This window comes from Tripterygium wilfordii, chromosome 1, assembly GCF_013401445.1.
Source record: "Tripterygium wilfordii isolate XIE 37 chromosome 1, ASM1340144v1, whole genome shotgun sequence".
Taxonomy (NCBI): Eukaryota; Viridiplantae; Streptophyta; class Magnoliopsida; order Celastrales; family Celastraceae; genus Tripterygium; species Tripterygium wilfordii.
The window spans coordinates 1,399,477-1,414,517 of record NC_052232.1 but is presented as its reverse complement, the minus strand read 5'-3'; the positions used below and the strand labels follow the sequence as shown (position 1 = coordinate 1,414,517).

The 15,041-nt window shown below is 34.0% G+C and overlaps 2 protein-coding genes across 3 annotated transcripts; both read right to left on the bottom strand.

The window, feature by feature from the left end:
* Positions 1–49: 49 nt before the first annotated feature.
* On the bottom strand, positions 50–3,011 carry LOC120012124 (nuclear transcription factor Y subunit C-9-like). Of its 2 annotated transcripts, none has more exons than XM_038863516.1 (3): positions 2,827–3,011; positions 2,657–2,697; positions 50–1,111 (listed from the first exon to the last, which is right to left on the bottom strand). In XM_038863516.1, the coding sequence occupies exon 3, from the start codon at positions 1,066–1,068 to the stop codon at positions 304–306; it is 765 nt and encodes a 254-aa protein (XP_038719444.1). In that variant the 5' UTR covers positions 1,069–1,111; positions 2,657–2,697; positions 2,827–3,011; the 3' UTR covers positions 50–303. The 2 variants fall into 2 exon arrangements, with proteins under 2 accessions (XP_038719444.1, XP_038719369.1); XM_038863441.1 differs by having other exon boundaries at positions 50–1,082; positions 2,827–3,008.
* A 2,384-nt stretch (positions 3,012–5,395) lies between these two features.
* LOC119999412 (stem-specific protein TSJT1-like) lies at positions 5,396–9,320 on the bottom strand. Its single transcript, XM_038846967.1, has 5 exons — positions 9,026–9,320; positions 7,274–7,514; positions 7,059–7,179; positions 6,746–6,855; positions 5,396–5,834 (listed from the first exon to the last, which is right to left on the bottom strand). The coding sequence occupies exons 1-5, from the start codon at positions 9,226–9,228 to the stop codon at positions 5,799–5,801; spliced, it is 711 nt and encodes a 236-aa protein (XP_038702895.1). The 5' UTR covers positions 9,229–9,320; the 3' UTR covers positions 5,396–5,798.
* Positions 9,321–15,041: the final 5,721 nt, after the last annotated feature.

Below are 15,041 nucleotides of genomic sequence, written 5' to 3'. Positions count from 1 at the left end.
AAACATCCAATCCTGACATCATAAGAACAATCAAACTGTACAAAGCATGTATAACATGACAGAACTGAGAAAGCTTAGATTTCAACATAATCATAAAGGGAACCATTACTCCAATTATCTACAACACCAGAGTTCACTACCTTACAGGGGGTTGGGAAATGAGGTAATAAAAAGAACAAACTTAAATTTAGCCAAAAGCATGTTGTAAAAGATGATTTAATTTGTAACAGGCACAAACTCGCAATCTAGGTACTCACGCCATCCTTCTTGATTTCATTTTCATTATCGCGGTTCCCAACCCGCTTAAGAATCTGAAGGTGGCTGCGGCTGTTGATGTTGTTGTTGCATCCACATCTGCTGAGACATATATGGGGGAGGCTGTTGACCAAAGAGAGCTTGATCCATCACGGGTCTACCCACACTCATCCCTGGAGCAGTCGCCTGTGGAGCAAGCTGCGGCGGCATGTAATAGTAAGGAAGACCATCGGATGGGCCTCCAACCGGAAGGTTCCCTCTCGGAACTGATGCAAGTACCTCATTATTCATATCCTCTCTTGGGACAATATCTACCAGAAAATCAAATATATCAGTCCTTGTTATTGCTGCAGCAATGTCATTCTTTTGGAGTGTCCTCCTTTTGTTTTCCTCTGTATGATTCCAAGACCTCAGTGTCAACTCTAGGATGAACATCTCACACGCCCTGGCAAATATGACTGGAGCTTCAGCTGATATCATCCTCACATCCTCATCTGCCTTCATAATCTTCTTAATCCTAGCAAGCGGCAGGCTATGATTCTTAAAATCAGCAGTTTGCTCGATTTCTTGGAACTGACTAGCCCAAAAATTCTGGAGTTGTTGCTGCAGTTGTTGTTGCTGCTGTTGGTGGATGTGTTGATAAGCAAGCTGATGCTGTGCAAGCTGAGCTGAAGAGACAGCAAGGCCTGAAGGCTGAGAAGGAGATTGAATTGATCCAGGAGCAGAAGGTTGATATGCGTTCATGCCATATGGCACTTGAGCTGCATTACCAGCTGTACCTGCTGGTGACTGTCCACGACCTTGGCGATCCATAGGTAAATTGGCTTCTGAAAAAATATATACGTTGTCACTTCCACTGCAAAATACGTGCAAACAGCCAAACAAAGTACGCAATATATCAAATTCCAAATACCAAATAAAAGTTGAAGCTGGAAACCATTTGGACCAATACTCAAAATAACCCATAAAACCCAAATCCACAAATTATCGAGTCCAAAACCAAAACCATCTGATGCCGAAGAACATTTCATGATTAGTAAATACTTTATCATTGTGTCCTACAGATACTGATAAATCATATCACCCCAATCCCCAATAGTCTCTTTCTTAGTTTCTTGCCTACCCCACATCCGCTAAGCGATACCCAGCACAACCTATTTTGTATCGGTAACACCTCATCATGACTAGCCAACATTATTATATTTCTTAAACCTCCGAAAAAGATTGACACTTGCCCCTTTCGCATAATCTCCTCATACCGATACACTTGGAACTTCATTCAAATCAAATAAACCCAAGGCAAACTGCTTACCTTTGAAAAGAAAAAAAAAATCTGTTGGCACTTGGCATACTGGCAATTTTTTGGGAGAAAAGGACATTAATAAAATACTATAGTTGTGCAGCTTGCTAACACCACAACATTAATGATTTATATAAGGGAATGAACGAAAGACCGCAGATAAAGTAGTGATAGAAATTGAACTCTAAACACCAAATTGATTGAGGAATGTATCGGAAATTACCAACATAAGCCCTGACCCATAATACCAGGCATTCATTGCATGGAATTCTAAGGACTACACAATACTTTATGAGACTTGTGCGATAGATATATAAGATATTGCAGTCCATTCCTCATAATATTCCCTCTTTCAAAAACCACCAATAGAATCCCCAACATACAAAGTAATTAAGAGACAAAGCCAAAGTAATAAAGAAAAATCTAATGTATTTGGAAAGACAAAGCAGAAAATCGGAACTAATTAAATTAATCTCAAGTATATGTTAAAGGCATGTTGAAGTGGAAAAGGCACTAAGTGAAATTGGAATACCAAGCCTTCCCCTTCACATGGCCTAAATTCAATGCAAGGCAATAGACGACCCCACACCGACCAACACACCCCCAAAAGGGAGGAGGCAAACAGAAAAAAGAATGTAAGAAACACATCCACACACCAATTGAAACAACCATTCCACTAAACTTCCAGTCCAGCCTAATAACAAGTTGAAAATATATTTCTCAACAATTCACTAAGTTATGCAAACTTCCTGCTATCATGGTTTGATTATTGATTGAAGATGCAGTACCAAACATAGCATTAACTCTTCTTCATAAAACAGAAATATATAATAATGTGATTACCCACATAACTATACACACACATAGCATAGAAGCTCAAAATTCAACAAAAACTATGGCAAACTAAGCAAGCTCAAAAGAACACGCACATGGAAGCAGAACAATTTATAAAATCATCGTATCTTCAAAACCCAGAAAAAAAAAACCCAACGTCACTCCTAAAACCAAGCCCCTCAATCACATATTAATCAACCGATATCACTACAGTCTACAGTCAATCTGATAATCAGTGGAATCAAAATAAATTAACTAAACCGCTACCTGTCTCCTTCCAAATCCGATGTTCTTCAACCTCTGAAACCCTAAAAAAAAAATTGGGGAAAGAATCAGTGACAGATTAAGTAAGAACCCAGTTGCAGTTTATAAAGAGAAATCAAAGCAAAAGAACAAATCATGTAGTTTCCACTTGTAAAACAACCGAAAGGTCGAACCTTTTTATGGCAAATTGAAAAGTAACAATACCAAGAAAAGAATAGATCGAAAGTGCAAAAGATAAAGAAGAGTAGAGAGTTAATGGAGTGTAACTATCTATCTATCTATCTATCAAAGTCATCTTATTTATTTTGTATTGAAGAAGTCTGTTCTCTCTCTCTAGCTTATAGTCTATAGTCTCCCACTATAAAAAAGCGGCATTTTGGTTCGTCATCGTGACTCCTACTCTTTATTTGACCTATGTTTGTCTGGCGATCTTACCCTTGCAGTTGTCTGGAATTTACCAAAAACAATTCACTCACTGTGTGTTTGTGATTTGCTGTGCGTTTGACATAGCAGTTGTGTTAATTTTCACACTAATTGTTAAGCTGTGAAAAAAAAAATTTAAGTTTAAAATTGTGAAATAAACTCTGAAGTGTTTGACAAAACGGTTAATTATGATTAGCGATTAAGTTGTGTAAAATGTATTTTGTTTATTTTTAAAATTGTTTTATTTAAATATATTTATACTATATAGAATATTTATATTATAAATTTAAATATTTTTATATGACATATAAATTTTTATATTTAAATTTATAATATAAATATACAATATTTAAATGTATAATAAAATGTAAAATATAATTGTTTGCATTTTTAATTATAATTGTTTTTGAAATTAAATTAAAATTTTTTAAAAGTAAAGCCACTTTTATTTATTACATATAAATAATATATACAATATTAAATTTTATTTATTGATGCGTTTGGTGAAGCGGGCTGCCAAACAATGCCGTGGTGATGAGAATCTCACATCGAAAGATTGTGAATTTAGAGTTTAGTTTATAAGAAATGACAAATCGCTTATCAAAAAAAAAAGAGATGACAAATCTCTTATTATCAACCTAGGTTTTAATAGAGAGTTACGTTCAAACTTGTGATACTATACTTGAGCCCCATATCGTGTGGTGGGTATTCAACTATTCATCTCCTGGTTCACTTGGTTGGCATATTGCTACAAGTTTTTGTTTTTCTCTTTTGACGATTCTGCCCTCGCAATTCAATGAGACGAGTGTTGGGGCCGTTTATGGTTCACAATATTTTAAAAAATTTAGAAAAAATATTATATTTGTGAGTTCAACAATATAATTTTTTCCCTCAGACAAAATTAAAATTTATAGTGAGGGAGACATATAATGTTCGCAACGATTAAAAATTGTCATTTTTTTAATTTTGAACTTTATTTTTTATTTTAAATAAATTATAAAATTTTTGAAAATATTATTTGTGTTTGGATTGATTTTATGAATTCAACCATATAAATTTTTTAATAAAGAATTAAAATTCATTATATGAGTGACATATAATATTTCAATTTATATCCAATAATTAAGAATTGTTATGTCTTTTGTATCTACAATAGAGTCCCGACAACCCAATAAGGCATGCTTTTAAGTAATTAGGTACTAAGAATCAATTGATTAATTAATATTTTTTTGTAAACATCAATTGTTTAATAATTACATTACTTAAAGAAGATTATACTTTAAATTAAATTAATCATTTGACAAGTGCATGATGAAAATCATTGTATTGAAGATAAAAAAAAAACCTTTAATTATAATCAGAAGTAGCCTTACGTGTCTACTTCCCTCTTTCTTTTTCTAACTTATATTGGAAGCCTATAAATAGTTTGCTATACGTGTCCTTCATAGTTCATACTTTTTTGAGGAGCATTAAAATTTAGTTCAATAAATAATTTTTTATTTTATGTATGTACTTCATCTTGAGCAGCATCCAATTATAAAATCTTTAGTAGAACAGGAAGCATGTATTTGTATATAATTTGCATAAATGCGCAAGTATATTTGTTTTGATAATCGAGAACGGGATCATATAAATTTGTCCTTTGCACATTTGATATGAGTCTAAACTCGAGTAGTCAGGCCCTCGGGTACAGGAATATCTCACTTGACGACATTATAAGTTGGGTGGAAAGCCTAGCGTATAGCCACTAGGATATTACTTATCGTGAGAATCGAACTCGAAATCTTCTTCTTCTGAGTCCAAATATATTTTATTAGTGCAATTGAATTTTTTTATCATAATTTTCAAAATGTCTTTCAATTGTGAAAATATATTTACTTCTTTATTAGTTTCTGTTTTTTTTTTTTTTTTAGATATACTGACTTGCTTTCTAGGTCAAACCATGTTGATTTTAGCTAGATACTCTTTGAATTAAATTTGCATTGTATGTATTTTCTCTTTGTCTGTGCATTGTATGTGCATAGAAAAGATGTATGGTGATTGTATGGGCTAGAAACAATAACAAAGATCTTGCATATATGTTGCTCTGTATCCATGAAGCTTACAGGCTTTAATAGCTCATAACATATTAATCAAGGGAGATATTATATGTTTCTAAAGAGAGATGTTGGTTTATTTTCATACGATAGGACCCACAGCCATTATATTTGGATGCGCACTTGATAAGCCCGTCAAATCCTGACGGAAGAGTAAGACTAACATGCACTTTATCACGAGGCCAATACTATCATTGAAGAGAGAATATCAACAGATTTTAGGTGGTAATTGAATAGAAACTACATAAAGTAGATTCCATTTCCATTGATCTTCATTGAAACGCATACAAATATTTATTGAAACAGAAATGCATAACTGTACATAAGTAGGTTGAGCAGACTGAGCAGAGGCTAATTAGAAAGCAAAGGACCTAATTAAAGTAGGATATAAAGCTTCCTACAAAGAAGTTGCATACTACTTTTCACAAAAGCATGGATGTTTCACTTGCCCATTCTACATACAGACCGACACTTACCCACTGCTTATGATATTCTCTCATGAGTCATGACACTGACTTATGCACCACTGACCATTTACAAATTGCAACCACTTGAGAGTTGAGACCCTTTTTTTCTTCTTCTGGATGGAGATGTGGATATGAACAATCAAAGAGAAGAACCAGCCTCTACTCTGTGGCTGCAACAATTGTTGGCCCTTCCACCTGTGGTTTCAACCCACCAACTCGACAAAAAGTTAGTTGAATTCAAATACAAAATAAGTGGCTTAGGATAATATTATTATTGGGTCATAGTTGAAATGAAGAATTGATGGACCAATGCCACTATAAATATCTTATCAAGAAAAAGGTTGGAGCACGTAGGGACCATGGTTGTTAATATTGGTCTCTTTTGTCTTTACAGCCTTCTGTCCACCACTTGAAATGGTGAATGACACCGACGAAACCGTTGGGGCAATTAAATGCACAGAAACTGAAGACTAAGAAAAAGAACATAACAGCCTTGAGAAATTATGTTATTCTGCCAATATTGTTGAAATTCCCAACCCAAATACGGAAGATATTGTTCACTCTAGGCCACAGCCTCACACGGATTTAATTTATTCTTATGGGTCATCGCCATGGGAATTTAGACTTAGAAAACACATCTATAACTGAATTTTGCTTACACACTAATCGATTGAGTTATGTCAGAGTGTGAGACAATGTGAGATTTTTTTAGTCTTTCATATAATAGTAATCTAGATATGAATTATTAAGGGGCCTACCAAATAATGCTTTTTCACTAGAACTGTATGATTATGATCAACAAAAGTGGAGTTCAGTACTATAGTATGCATAACCAGGTAAGTAGCATTCAAATGCAATGTGTACAAAAACTGGCCTCAAAATTTTAGGATTAGAGTACTCTTTTAACATTAAATGACCATATAGTATGCATGTATGGATGTATGCATGCATGTTAGTATCTATAATTGTATATGGATATGATATGGCATGAGAGGGGTGTTACTGCTATGATCATAGAAGATATGTGAACCATGAAATTAAAGAGAGATCTAAACCAAATTGCAAAATATATGTTGAACCTGTAAAAGAAACAAGCATCCTTTTACCTTGAAGGTAGCACCCCAGATCTCTTCCTCGCTAGCAGGAACCGCGGTTATCCTGTTCTTAGGATTCTCATAGCTTCTCAGTTCTCCAACAGCCGTGGAGAAGAAACATCCTGCAAACACATCGAAGATCATTGTCAAAAAACCTAAACATGTAGAGAAATTTAGAAGTAAGTTGACATGTTTTGAGCAATAATAGTATTCACTTGTCAATATGGTTGACATAATTGATGGGAAAAGACACAATATTTCATATATAGAGTGGTCTAGGGCCAATAATGTATTCCTAATATGCAAAATATTTTGGTTTACCCACCTTGAGGAAAAGAAGCAAGTGACTTGCCACAAGCACCTTTGAGTAATTCAGCATCGTCGGCAAAGGCCACATATCCATCAGCAGTGATTCCCCAATAGAGAGGAACTTTTCCAAATTGATCCTGTCATAATCAAAAACCAACCCAATTGCTACCAGAGACCAACTAAGGCTATGAGCTTTGCCAATACATTTTATAGGTGGTAGGAATAACTTACAGAAGCCACAAACAAGGTGGAAGTGGACTTGTCAAAGACAATGAAAGCAAAATTCCCACTGAGGTGGCCAACAACATGGTTAGCAGGGTAGGGAGCCCGATCGCGAAGGGTCTTGTAAGCCTCAATGACCAAAATCACCTCATTTGCGGACTTGGCAAGTCCATATTGCTGCCTCAAACTTCCCAAGTTGTGAAGCACTCCATCGAACAAGCAGAATATCTCATCCTTGACAGCAAATGATCTGCCACACCCAGCACCAGAAATCTCAAAAAACACATTTAAACCATATGGTTTGGGTTGAACTAAAATTTGTATGAATAATATATGCAACCCCATTTGATTCCAAGAGAGAACCTTGAAGTCCCATTTGTATAGGTATTTAGAGAAGAGTTGAAGCAAAATACTAACACAACGCTTCAGTAAAGTTCAACACATATAGCTCAGACTACAACAACGCCACATTAGACTCGCTGACCACTCAATACCCAACCCAAGCCAAAAAAAAAAGAAAAAAAAAGAAAAGACCAGTACTCAATCAATACCACACATCAGTAAAGCTCAACAGCTATTGGTTTGACCCACAAACACCACATCAGTAAACGTCAGACTACCAACACCACCACATTGGTCTGGCTGACCACTCAATACCCATGCCAAACAAAAAGACCAGTACTCAATCCCCATAAAAAAAAAAGTAGGTAGGGAGGTAGCCCAAATCCATAACTGTCTTATCTTAAGCATATACTTTTCCATCATCATCCTTGGAGCATGAGTTCCACATACTTTTTTTTTTTAACTATTTAACAATTAAGCACAGAAAGAATCCCTCTGGATTGGGAATCCTAGGCTGTGGGACCAACCTATAAGTCCTCATAAAAAAGGATCAGTTCAGTCCTTGATTTTTTTTCTGTGTCAAATAAGCCCCCCACTTCAAAAAATGGTACAAAGTAACCCTTTCCCACTTTATCCTTATCCTTATCCTTATCCTTATCCTTACTTTACCCAATTCCTTTGCCATGCCTTGGCAGAATGTCAAAGAATAGTTGACAGTGAAAACCATCATAGATACAAATTCAACGATTGATAAATACAATTTAATTAAGCTTAAACACTGCCTTTTACTTCAGTCTACTCCAGCCCAACCAAATTGGTTTCGACTTTCAAAGCACGGCCGTTTACCAAACGTCCACGTTGTGCAAGATATAATCACGACCGTCCACGGATGACGTGTGATAACTAAATCGTCGCATCAAGACAGATCTACAAAAGCAGGATGATCGACACGTGGAAGTCGAGAAATTGCTTGACCCCACGCACCCACATGATTGATTAATTCTCCGTAATGATCATGCTATCCGAATCCCTCTGTTCATGTTTATTTTTATTAAATAATGTTGAATAAATAATAATTCGTATTATATTGCACATACAAACAAATTTATCCTTCTTTGTTAGTACTGTATAACTTTTTAGCCGGAGAAATTCAAGCGGATATAGATCTACGCATGCAGGCAAGAATCTCCGGTGACTATGTTATCAGTCCCAAACAAGATCACGCGCTCTCAACGATCTGATCGCACGACTGTTCCTCTCACTTTCATAGCCAAATAGAGGATCTAAGCACCGGATGATCAAGAAATATGGATTTACTGGACAGTAACCACAAATCAATCAAAATTTGTGAATTATAGAAAAAAAAAACAATTTACGGTTCGTACGATCGGTTATCACGAGGTGTTCTGCAGGAATTACCTGGGCTGCAGAGGGGACTCATTTTTGTGTGTATAAGCCAGCTGGACATGGTCACCGATCTGGACGGACACCGCCGAGTCATTGGTCTCAAGGAAGCGGTTCACCAGCGCCGACGCCTTGATCTTTGGGGACGGAGTACGGCAACCGGCTGCCACAAGCTCGTCCGGCGGAGAAACGATCGCGCTGCTGAACACTCCCAACATTCTCACACAAACAAAAGGCCTCTCTCTATCTCTTCTAAACAATCAAAAAAACAAGCAACTACCCTCTCTAGCTAAAAAGGTCAGAGAACGGACGTGGAGATGGGCCTTTCCATTTATAGAGAAATAGAGAGCGGATATATTTGACATTAAAAGAAAGAATAATGTTTGAGAACCAAAAAAGTGATCCCAAAAGACCTCCATTTAATATGGAGTATTGGATGTGAAGTGGGTCATCTATGTCTATAATAGTTATTTTAATCATACATAGATTTAGAATATTTTTTAGGATCATATTTTAGGGGTCTCTAGCATTGTCCTAAAATGAGGAGGCATGTGTGTTGAGGACCCACATGCGATCATTCTTTGACAGGTTCAGAAGGGAGAGGACAGGATAGGAGGCTCCAATTTTGCTATCGACTTCAATCCTCTCTAAAATTATGTTAAATTATTAGTTAATTATGTTAGATTATTAATTAAAATGTGTGATTGAGTATTTTAATATTCATAATATTAGAATATAATAGATTTTGAAAAAGAAATTCTAAAAATTAAATTTTAAACCATAAATTCTGAAAACTAAAAATTAATCATAAATTCTAAGGGATTGGGGGCTCCAATTCTTCCCCGAAAATCATGTTAAATCATGAATTAAAATGTGTAATTAAGTATTTTGGTGTTCATAATATTATAATATAGTTGATTTTGGGAAAAAAAATTATAAATAATAAATTCTAACCCCTAAACCTTGAATCATAATCTCTAAACCCCAAATACTAAAAATTAAGTTATAAACCCTAAACACTAAATTATAAACCCTAAACACTAATATGTCATTTTTAAAAATAAAAATCATGATTTAACATGATTTTTGACGGAGTATTGGAGCCATACATTGAGTTAGAATTGGAACTCCTTTCATGTTAAAGAGGCGAAGAAGACGTGGGGTAGTGGGTAGTGGTGGGCCTGCGATGGTATCTGTTTTTAGCCGTTGATGCGAATGTGTCAATCTGCTGATGAGAGATCCGTGGATGGGTCTATAATCAGAAGTGCACAAGAACAGGTGTTCGTGATTAGAATTGGTAAATCTGATTGGACAGATCCATTTTTGCCGTATAAAACATGAATCATTTTGTCCAACGAGGTTAAATGCGTAAAATACTATTTTTGTACATAAAATATCAATATTTTTTTTATAATATTCTATGATAAATTATTGGTCGTAACGTAGAAGAGTATGATATATTTGTCTAGCAATCAAAATTAATAGAGACGGGTCCAATCTTGTTACACCAAAAACCATGGACGGACCAATAAGTTTCCAGTGGTCTGATAGCAACTTCAACCTATAAAAAAAAATGAATTTTTAGAGAATCTTTTTTAATATGGGTGAACAAATGGGGGAAATACCCTAACATATTGAATCATTATTGATGCTTGTGGGTTTGAGAACATATATATATATATCCCCATATATAGAACATGTGTTATTAGAAATTGGTGGAAAATCATTTCAAGGAATCTAATATTTGACGGTTAGATCTTTTTATATCCATGTATTTGAGTGTCTTTGATACTTCTAAATTTAGTCAAAGATTTTGATACATAGATCAATAAATCATTTAGGGGTGATCCATCCAAATTTCGACTCTTTTTATCTTTATATTACGTTTATCCAAAAAAATTGTGTTACACCGAATTGATCGCTCATCAAATTGATCGATTGATGAGTTATTATTAAATACATGTCAGTGAGGATCAATCGAAAAACCGAGAAAACCAACAAAATCATCAATAATTCACCAATTGATCGGTTAATATTTTTCAAAAAACTGAAAATGTGAGACAATTTGTAATATTTAAAATTGGATGGATCACCCCTAAGATATTTATTGATCTAAATTAGTATCTTACATTTTTTTTCATAAAGTAATAACATACAATTTGTCAAAGTAGTTGTAAAATGTGAGATGATTCGAATACATGAGGTGGAAAATTAATGCGCGCGCAGATTTGATGACGCAAGTTATTGGATATTAAAGAACAAATTTATAAGGTGTCATTATCGATTAAAAAAATATGACCCATATGGGCTTTATGTTCAAAAGGAAGAAAAAAATTGTGCATTTTTTTTTTATAGAAGAATTTTCACATGCGTACCGACTTTACGTACTTGAAATCTAATGATTGTAATAAAGCACAACAAAAGTGGGATCACACATTTGTTGTGATACCCATTGTATCTATAATTCAAAAACAAGTATGTATATTTGGTCTAAAAAATGCATATAATTTCCTTTATAAAAAAGGATATGTTGAATCTAGGATTCCTTTAAATAGGAATATGATTTAAAAAGAAAATAGAAAAAGACAGACTGATTTAGTAAACATCGTTGAAAAGAATACTTACGATTAGGGTTAGGACCATGATTACGGCGTTAAGCCGTTAACTATGAGGGAAAAGCTTATATGTACCGCACTCATACACAAAGAGAATTATCTTTATTGATCTAAGACGGTGGCTTCGTTGATTCTACGGTCGAGATTGAGTTGTTTGTGTGGAGACCCGCAACATGGAGCGACTAAAAGGTTGAAATTTCTGTGTCTTGTCTAGTCATCATGACATGATACGTTGCACCATTGAAATTGATTTATGATTCCTTGTAAATTTACAAGGTTTTCAATGGGTAATTTTGTTAAAATGATAAACCCATTCAAGACACGGTCACATTAGATCACGTCCTACATAATAAACCTTGGACGGGTAAGTCCTACCATCACACACACATACCATGTTACGAAACATCAATGTTCTCTTTTGTTCAACCTTGACTATTATTGTAAGATATTGTATATTTTTCCAATTTTAGGTCCAAGCCCAAACCACAAGGCTTTCCAGGATATTTCAATGCTTATGATTTTAAAACACGTCTTACTAAGTTAAAGAACACGTGGACTTATAAATTATCCATCATAACTTTATTTTACTGTTGTGAGACTTTTTCTCAACTATCTCCCCTAATTGTAGCGGAGGTCAAGCCCACTAAGTGGAACCAATACAACCAACATTTAAGTTGAATAACCTCGCTAATGTTAGGAAACACCAATAAACTACCTTGCCCAATCTTGATATACTATCATCTTAAGGTAATCTGGTAATGTCACTTTCTTAAGTCGATATTCAAATCCAACATATCTGATGAGATCCCATATGAGATCTCATCAAACATCACAGGATTTCCATAGCCTTCCAAGACTCACGGCTTTAAAATACGTCTAACTAAGTTAAAGAACACATGAGGTTATAAGATACCTATCATATTTTGATTTTTGCCATATGAGACTTTTTCCTCAATAAACCAGACAATTACATGGCTTTCAACCCATGATGTGGCTCCAAAGATTTTCTATGGTAGGGATGGCTTCTTCCAATTACGGGATTTAAATTACCTTGTATCAACCACTAAGGCATTATAAGGACAAACATCATTGCAAGTGAGCCGTTGATTGAATGACAATCATTAGTGGTGAATCAGTAAAATAAATTAAGGGGATTTGGTTAGTGATAGAGTTAGAATTGTATGGTATGAACCAAAAGAGGACGGGGCGAAAAAATTGTTTAGAGCTATTTATTGAAAATAATCGAAAATAAGTAAATATTTATATAGTCACTAAATTAAGTAAATATACAGATAGTCATTAAATTAGAAGTCACAAATTAAAATATAAAAAGGTTCAAGATAACAAAAAACTATCTTTTAAGTTGTGTTAGATGATTTTTTAGAAGATTTTTTATTGAGTAGAAATCTATCATCATGTATGAGTGTGTATCAATCAATAATTATTCTCTTGTCCTTTCAAAAAAAAAATTTGTTCTCTTGTCTAAATGTCTATCAATTAATAATTACAATTTCTATATAAACTATATATATTATATAGTTATTATAATAATTTTGTTTTAAAATTTAAGGTTATGGAACTCTATCAAAGAGGAACATACCACTATTAAAATTCACTAATAAAACCCATTGTTTTTAGTTATATAAGTAGTTTTAGCTATATAAAATTATAAGTATAGAAGTAGTATTTTTTTTTTTTTTAAAAATTTTGGCGGGCTTGAGCCCCCTTTGTTAGTGGTAGATTCGTCACTGACAATTACGTTGCATGTAAAGGATTGATCCATCTATTAGGGTATGGGTTTGAGTTCCATACTTCCGTCCCCCCAAATCACTGTTTAAAAAAAGAAGGTAAACATTAGTGATATCCCACTAGATTAAAAAATAAAGTCCTAATTTCCGATTGCATAGTCCAACAATTCATGATCCACATAGTCTAGATTGCATAGTACAACAATCATGATCCACATAGTCTAGTCTAAGATAAGATTTATTTAGGGTTTAAGTTTTTTTTTTTAAATCTATAATATTTTAATATTATGAGCATCTAAGATACTCAATAACATATTTTATTTTAAATAATGATTTAACATAATTTTGAGAGAATTGTAGTCAATTCTAGCTAAAAGAATGGTAGTCCTCTATCCCGATATATCATGCACGCATTCAAATATAATTTATTTGCGTTGAGAAAGTTTTCAGGTTCAATTTGTACTTTGAAATTTGAATTCGTATATAGAATTGTAAGAGTCTGTCCCTCTGCACTAGTAATACTTTATCTGCTTTGGGTTATCCATACTGACTTGCACGACTTTGTCTTCCTAGGCTCAAAACCAGTAAGAAAAGTTCATGTTACTACTTGTTAGTTTGGAAGTTTGGCCTATTATATCATATATTTTATACCACCAAACTTGACACTGCACCCACTCGAGCTTGGTGCTACGAGAATTTCCGTCGACTTATTTGTTATGTGTAGTTTATGAATTACCTCGAGAGTTTATTAATTTATTCAATACATAATCAAGGGGCAGTGAATGTGAAATCATATTTTAACTTTTCTAGTAAATTTCCCACGGTGAGAAAACAATATGACAATTTGTTTCACAAGAATTGTAAACCTCCAATATATTTTTCCAACATTCTCAACAACAAACATTCCTAAAACCACTTTTAGTTTATTATTATAATGGCATTATAAAAGCATACATTTCGAAATGATTAATTGTAGATAAAAACTGTAATAAAAATGAGAACTTACAGTTATTGATGTTGGGGCTAAATTCAATTATGCGCGTAGTTTGAGAATCCAAACAAAAGAAAACAACGAGAGATCGTTTGATTGACAATCGATTGGGTTAAATATATGTCTATTCAATGTTCGATTTCAATGAAAAACATAATTATTTACGGTATTTTTTTTAAAAAAACCGTACTTTTATGAAAACAAATCACAACCACTCGTTCCAACCACAGAGACCAATTAAAAGTGACACCACATATATGCCTTCTTCCACTCCATGGACCTAGGAGAAACTTGTGACGCATTCACATTAAACCTACTTTGCCAACATGTTTTGATAAAGATACCATTAAAAATATTCACATAAAATATATATATATATATATCTATCCCCACTTTGGAATATCAAACAAATTGCAGCATAGCATCTCCATTAATTTTTGTCTACCATCCATAGCTTTATGTCACTTTCCTTTCATTGTGCCAAAGCTTAAAAAAAAAACCTTAGAGGAAAGACTCCTAAACTATCATAACACTTCTTTGGACCTAATTTGGTGGCAGAATATGCAAATTAATTTGCACTTTCGTTCCATGTACTTGGCCCTAATTGAGTGGAAAACAAAACACAATCATGTAACTTCAAATATACACGTCGGTGTTCAGTTCAACTAGCTAACTAT

Bases quoted from the DNA above. Each gene is read 5' to 3' on its own strand.
- LOC120012124 (XM_038863516.1), bottom strand. From the start codon at position 1,068: ATGGATCGCCAAGGTCGTGGACAGTCACCAGCAGGTACAGCTGGTAAT.
- LOC119999412 (XM_038846967.1), bottom strand. From the start codon at position 9,228: ATGTTGGGAGTGTTCAGCAGCGCGATCGTTTCTCCGCCGGACGAGCTT. The intron at 7,515-9,025 runs GTAATTCCTGCA...TGGGTGTGGCAG, and splicing joins GAGTCCCCTCTGCAGCCCAG to ATCATTTGCTGTCAAGGATG. The intron at 5,835-6,745 runs GTAAAAGGATGC...TTGAAACCACAG, and splicing joins TCTGGGGTGCTACCTTCAAG to GTGGAAGGGCCAACAATTGT.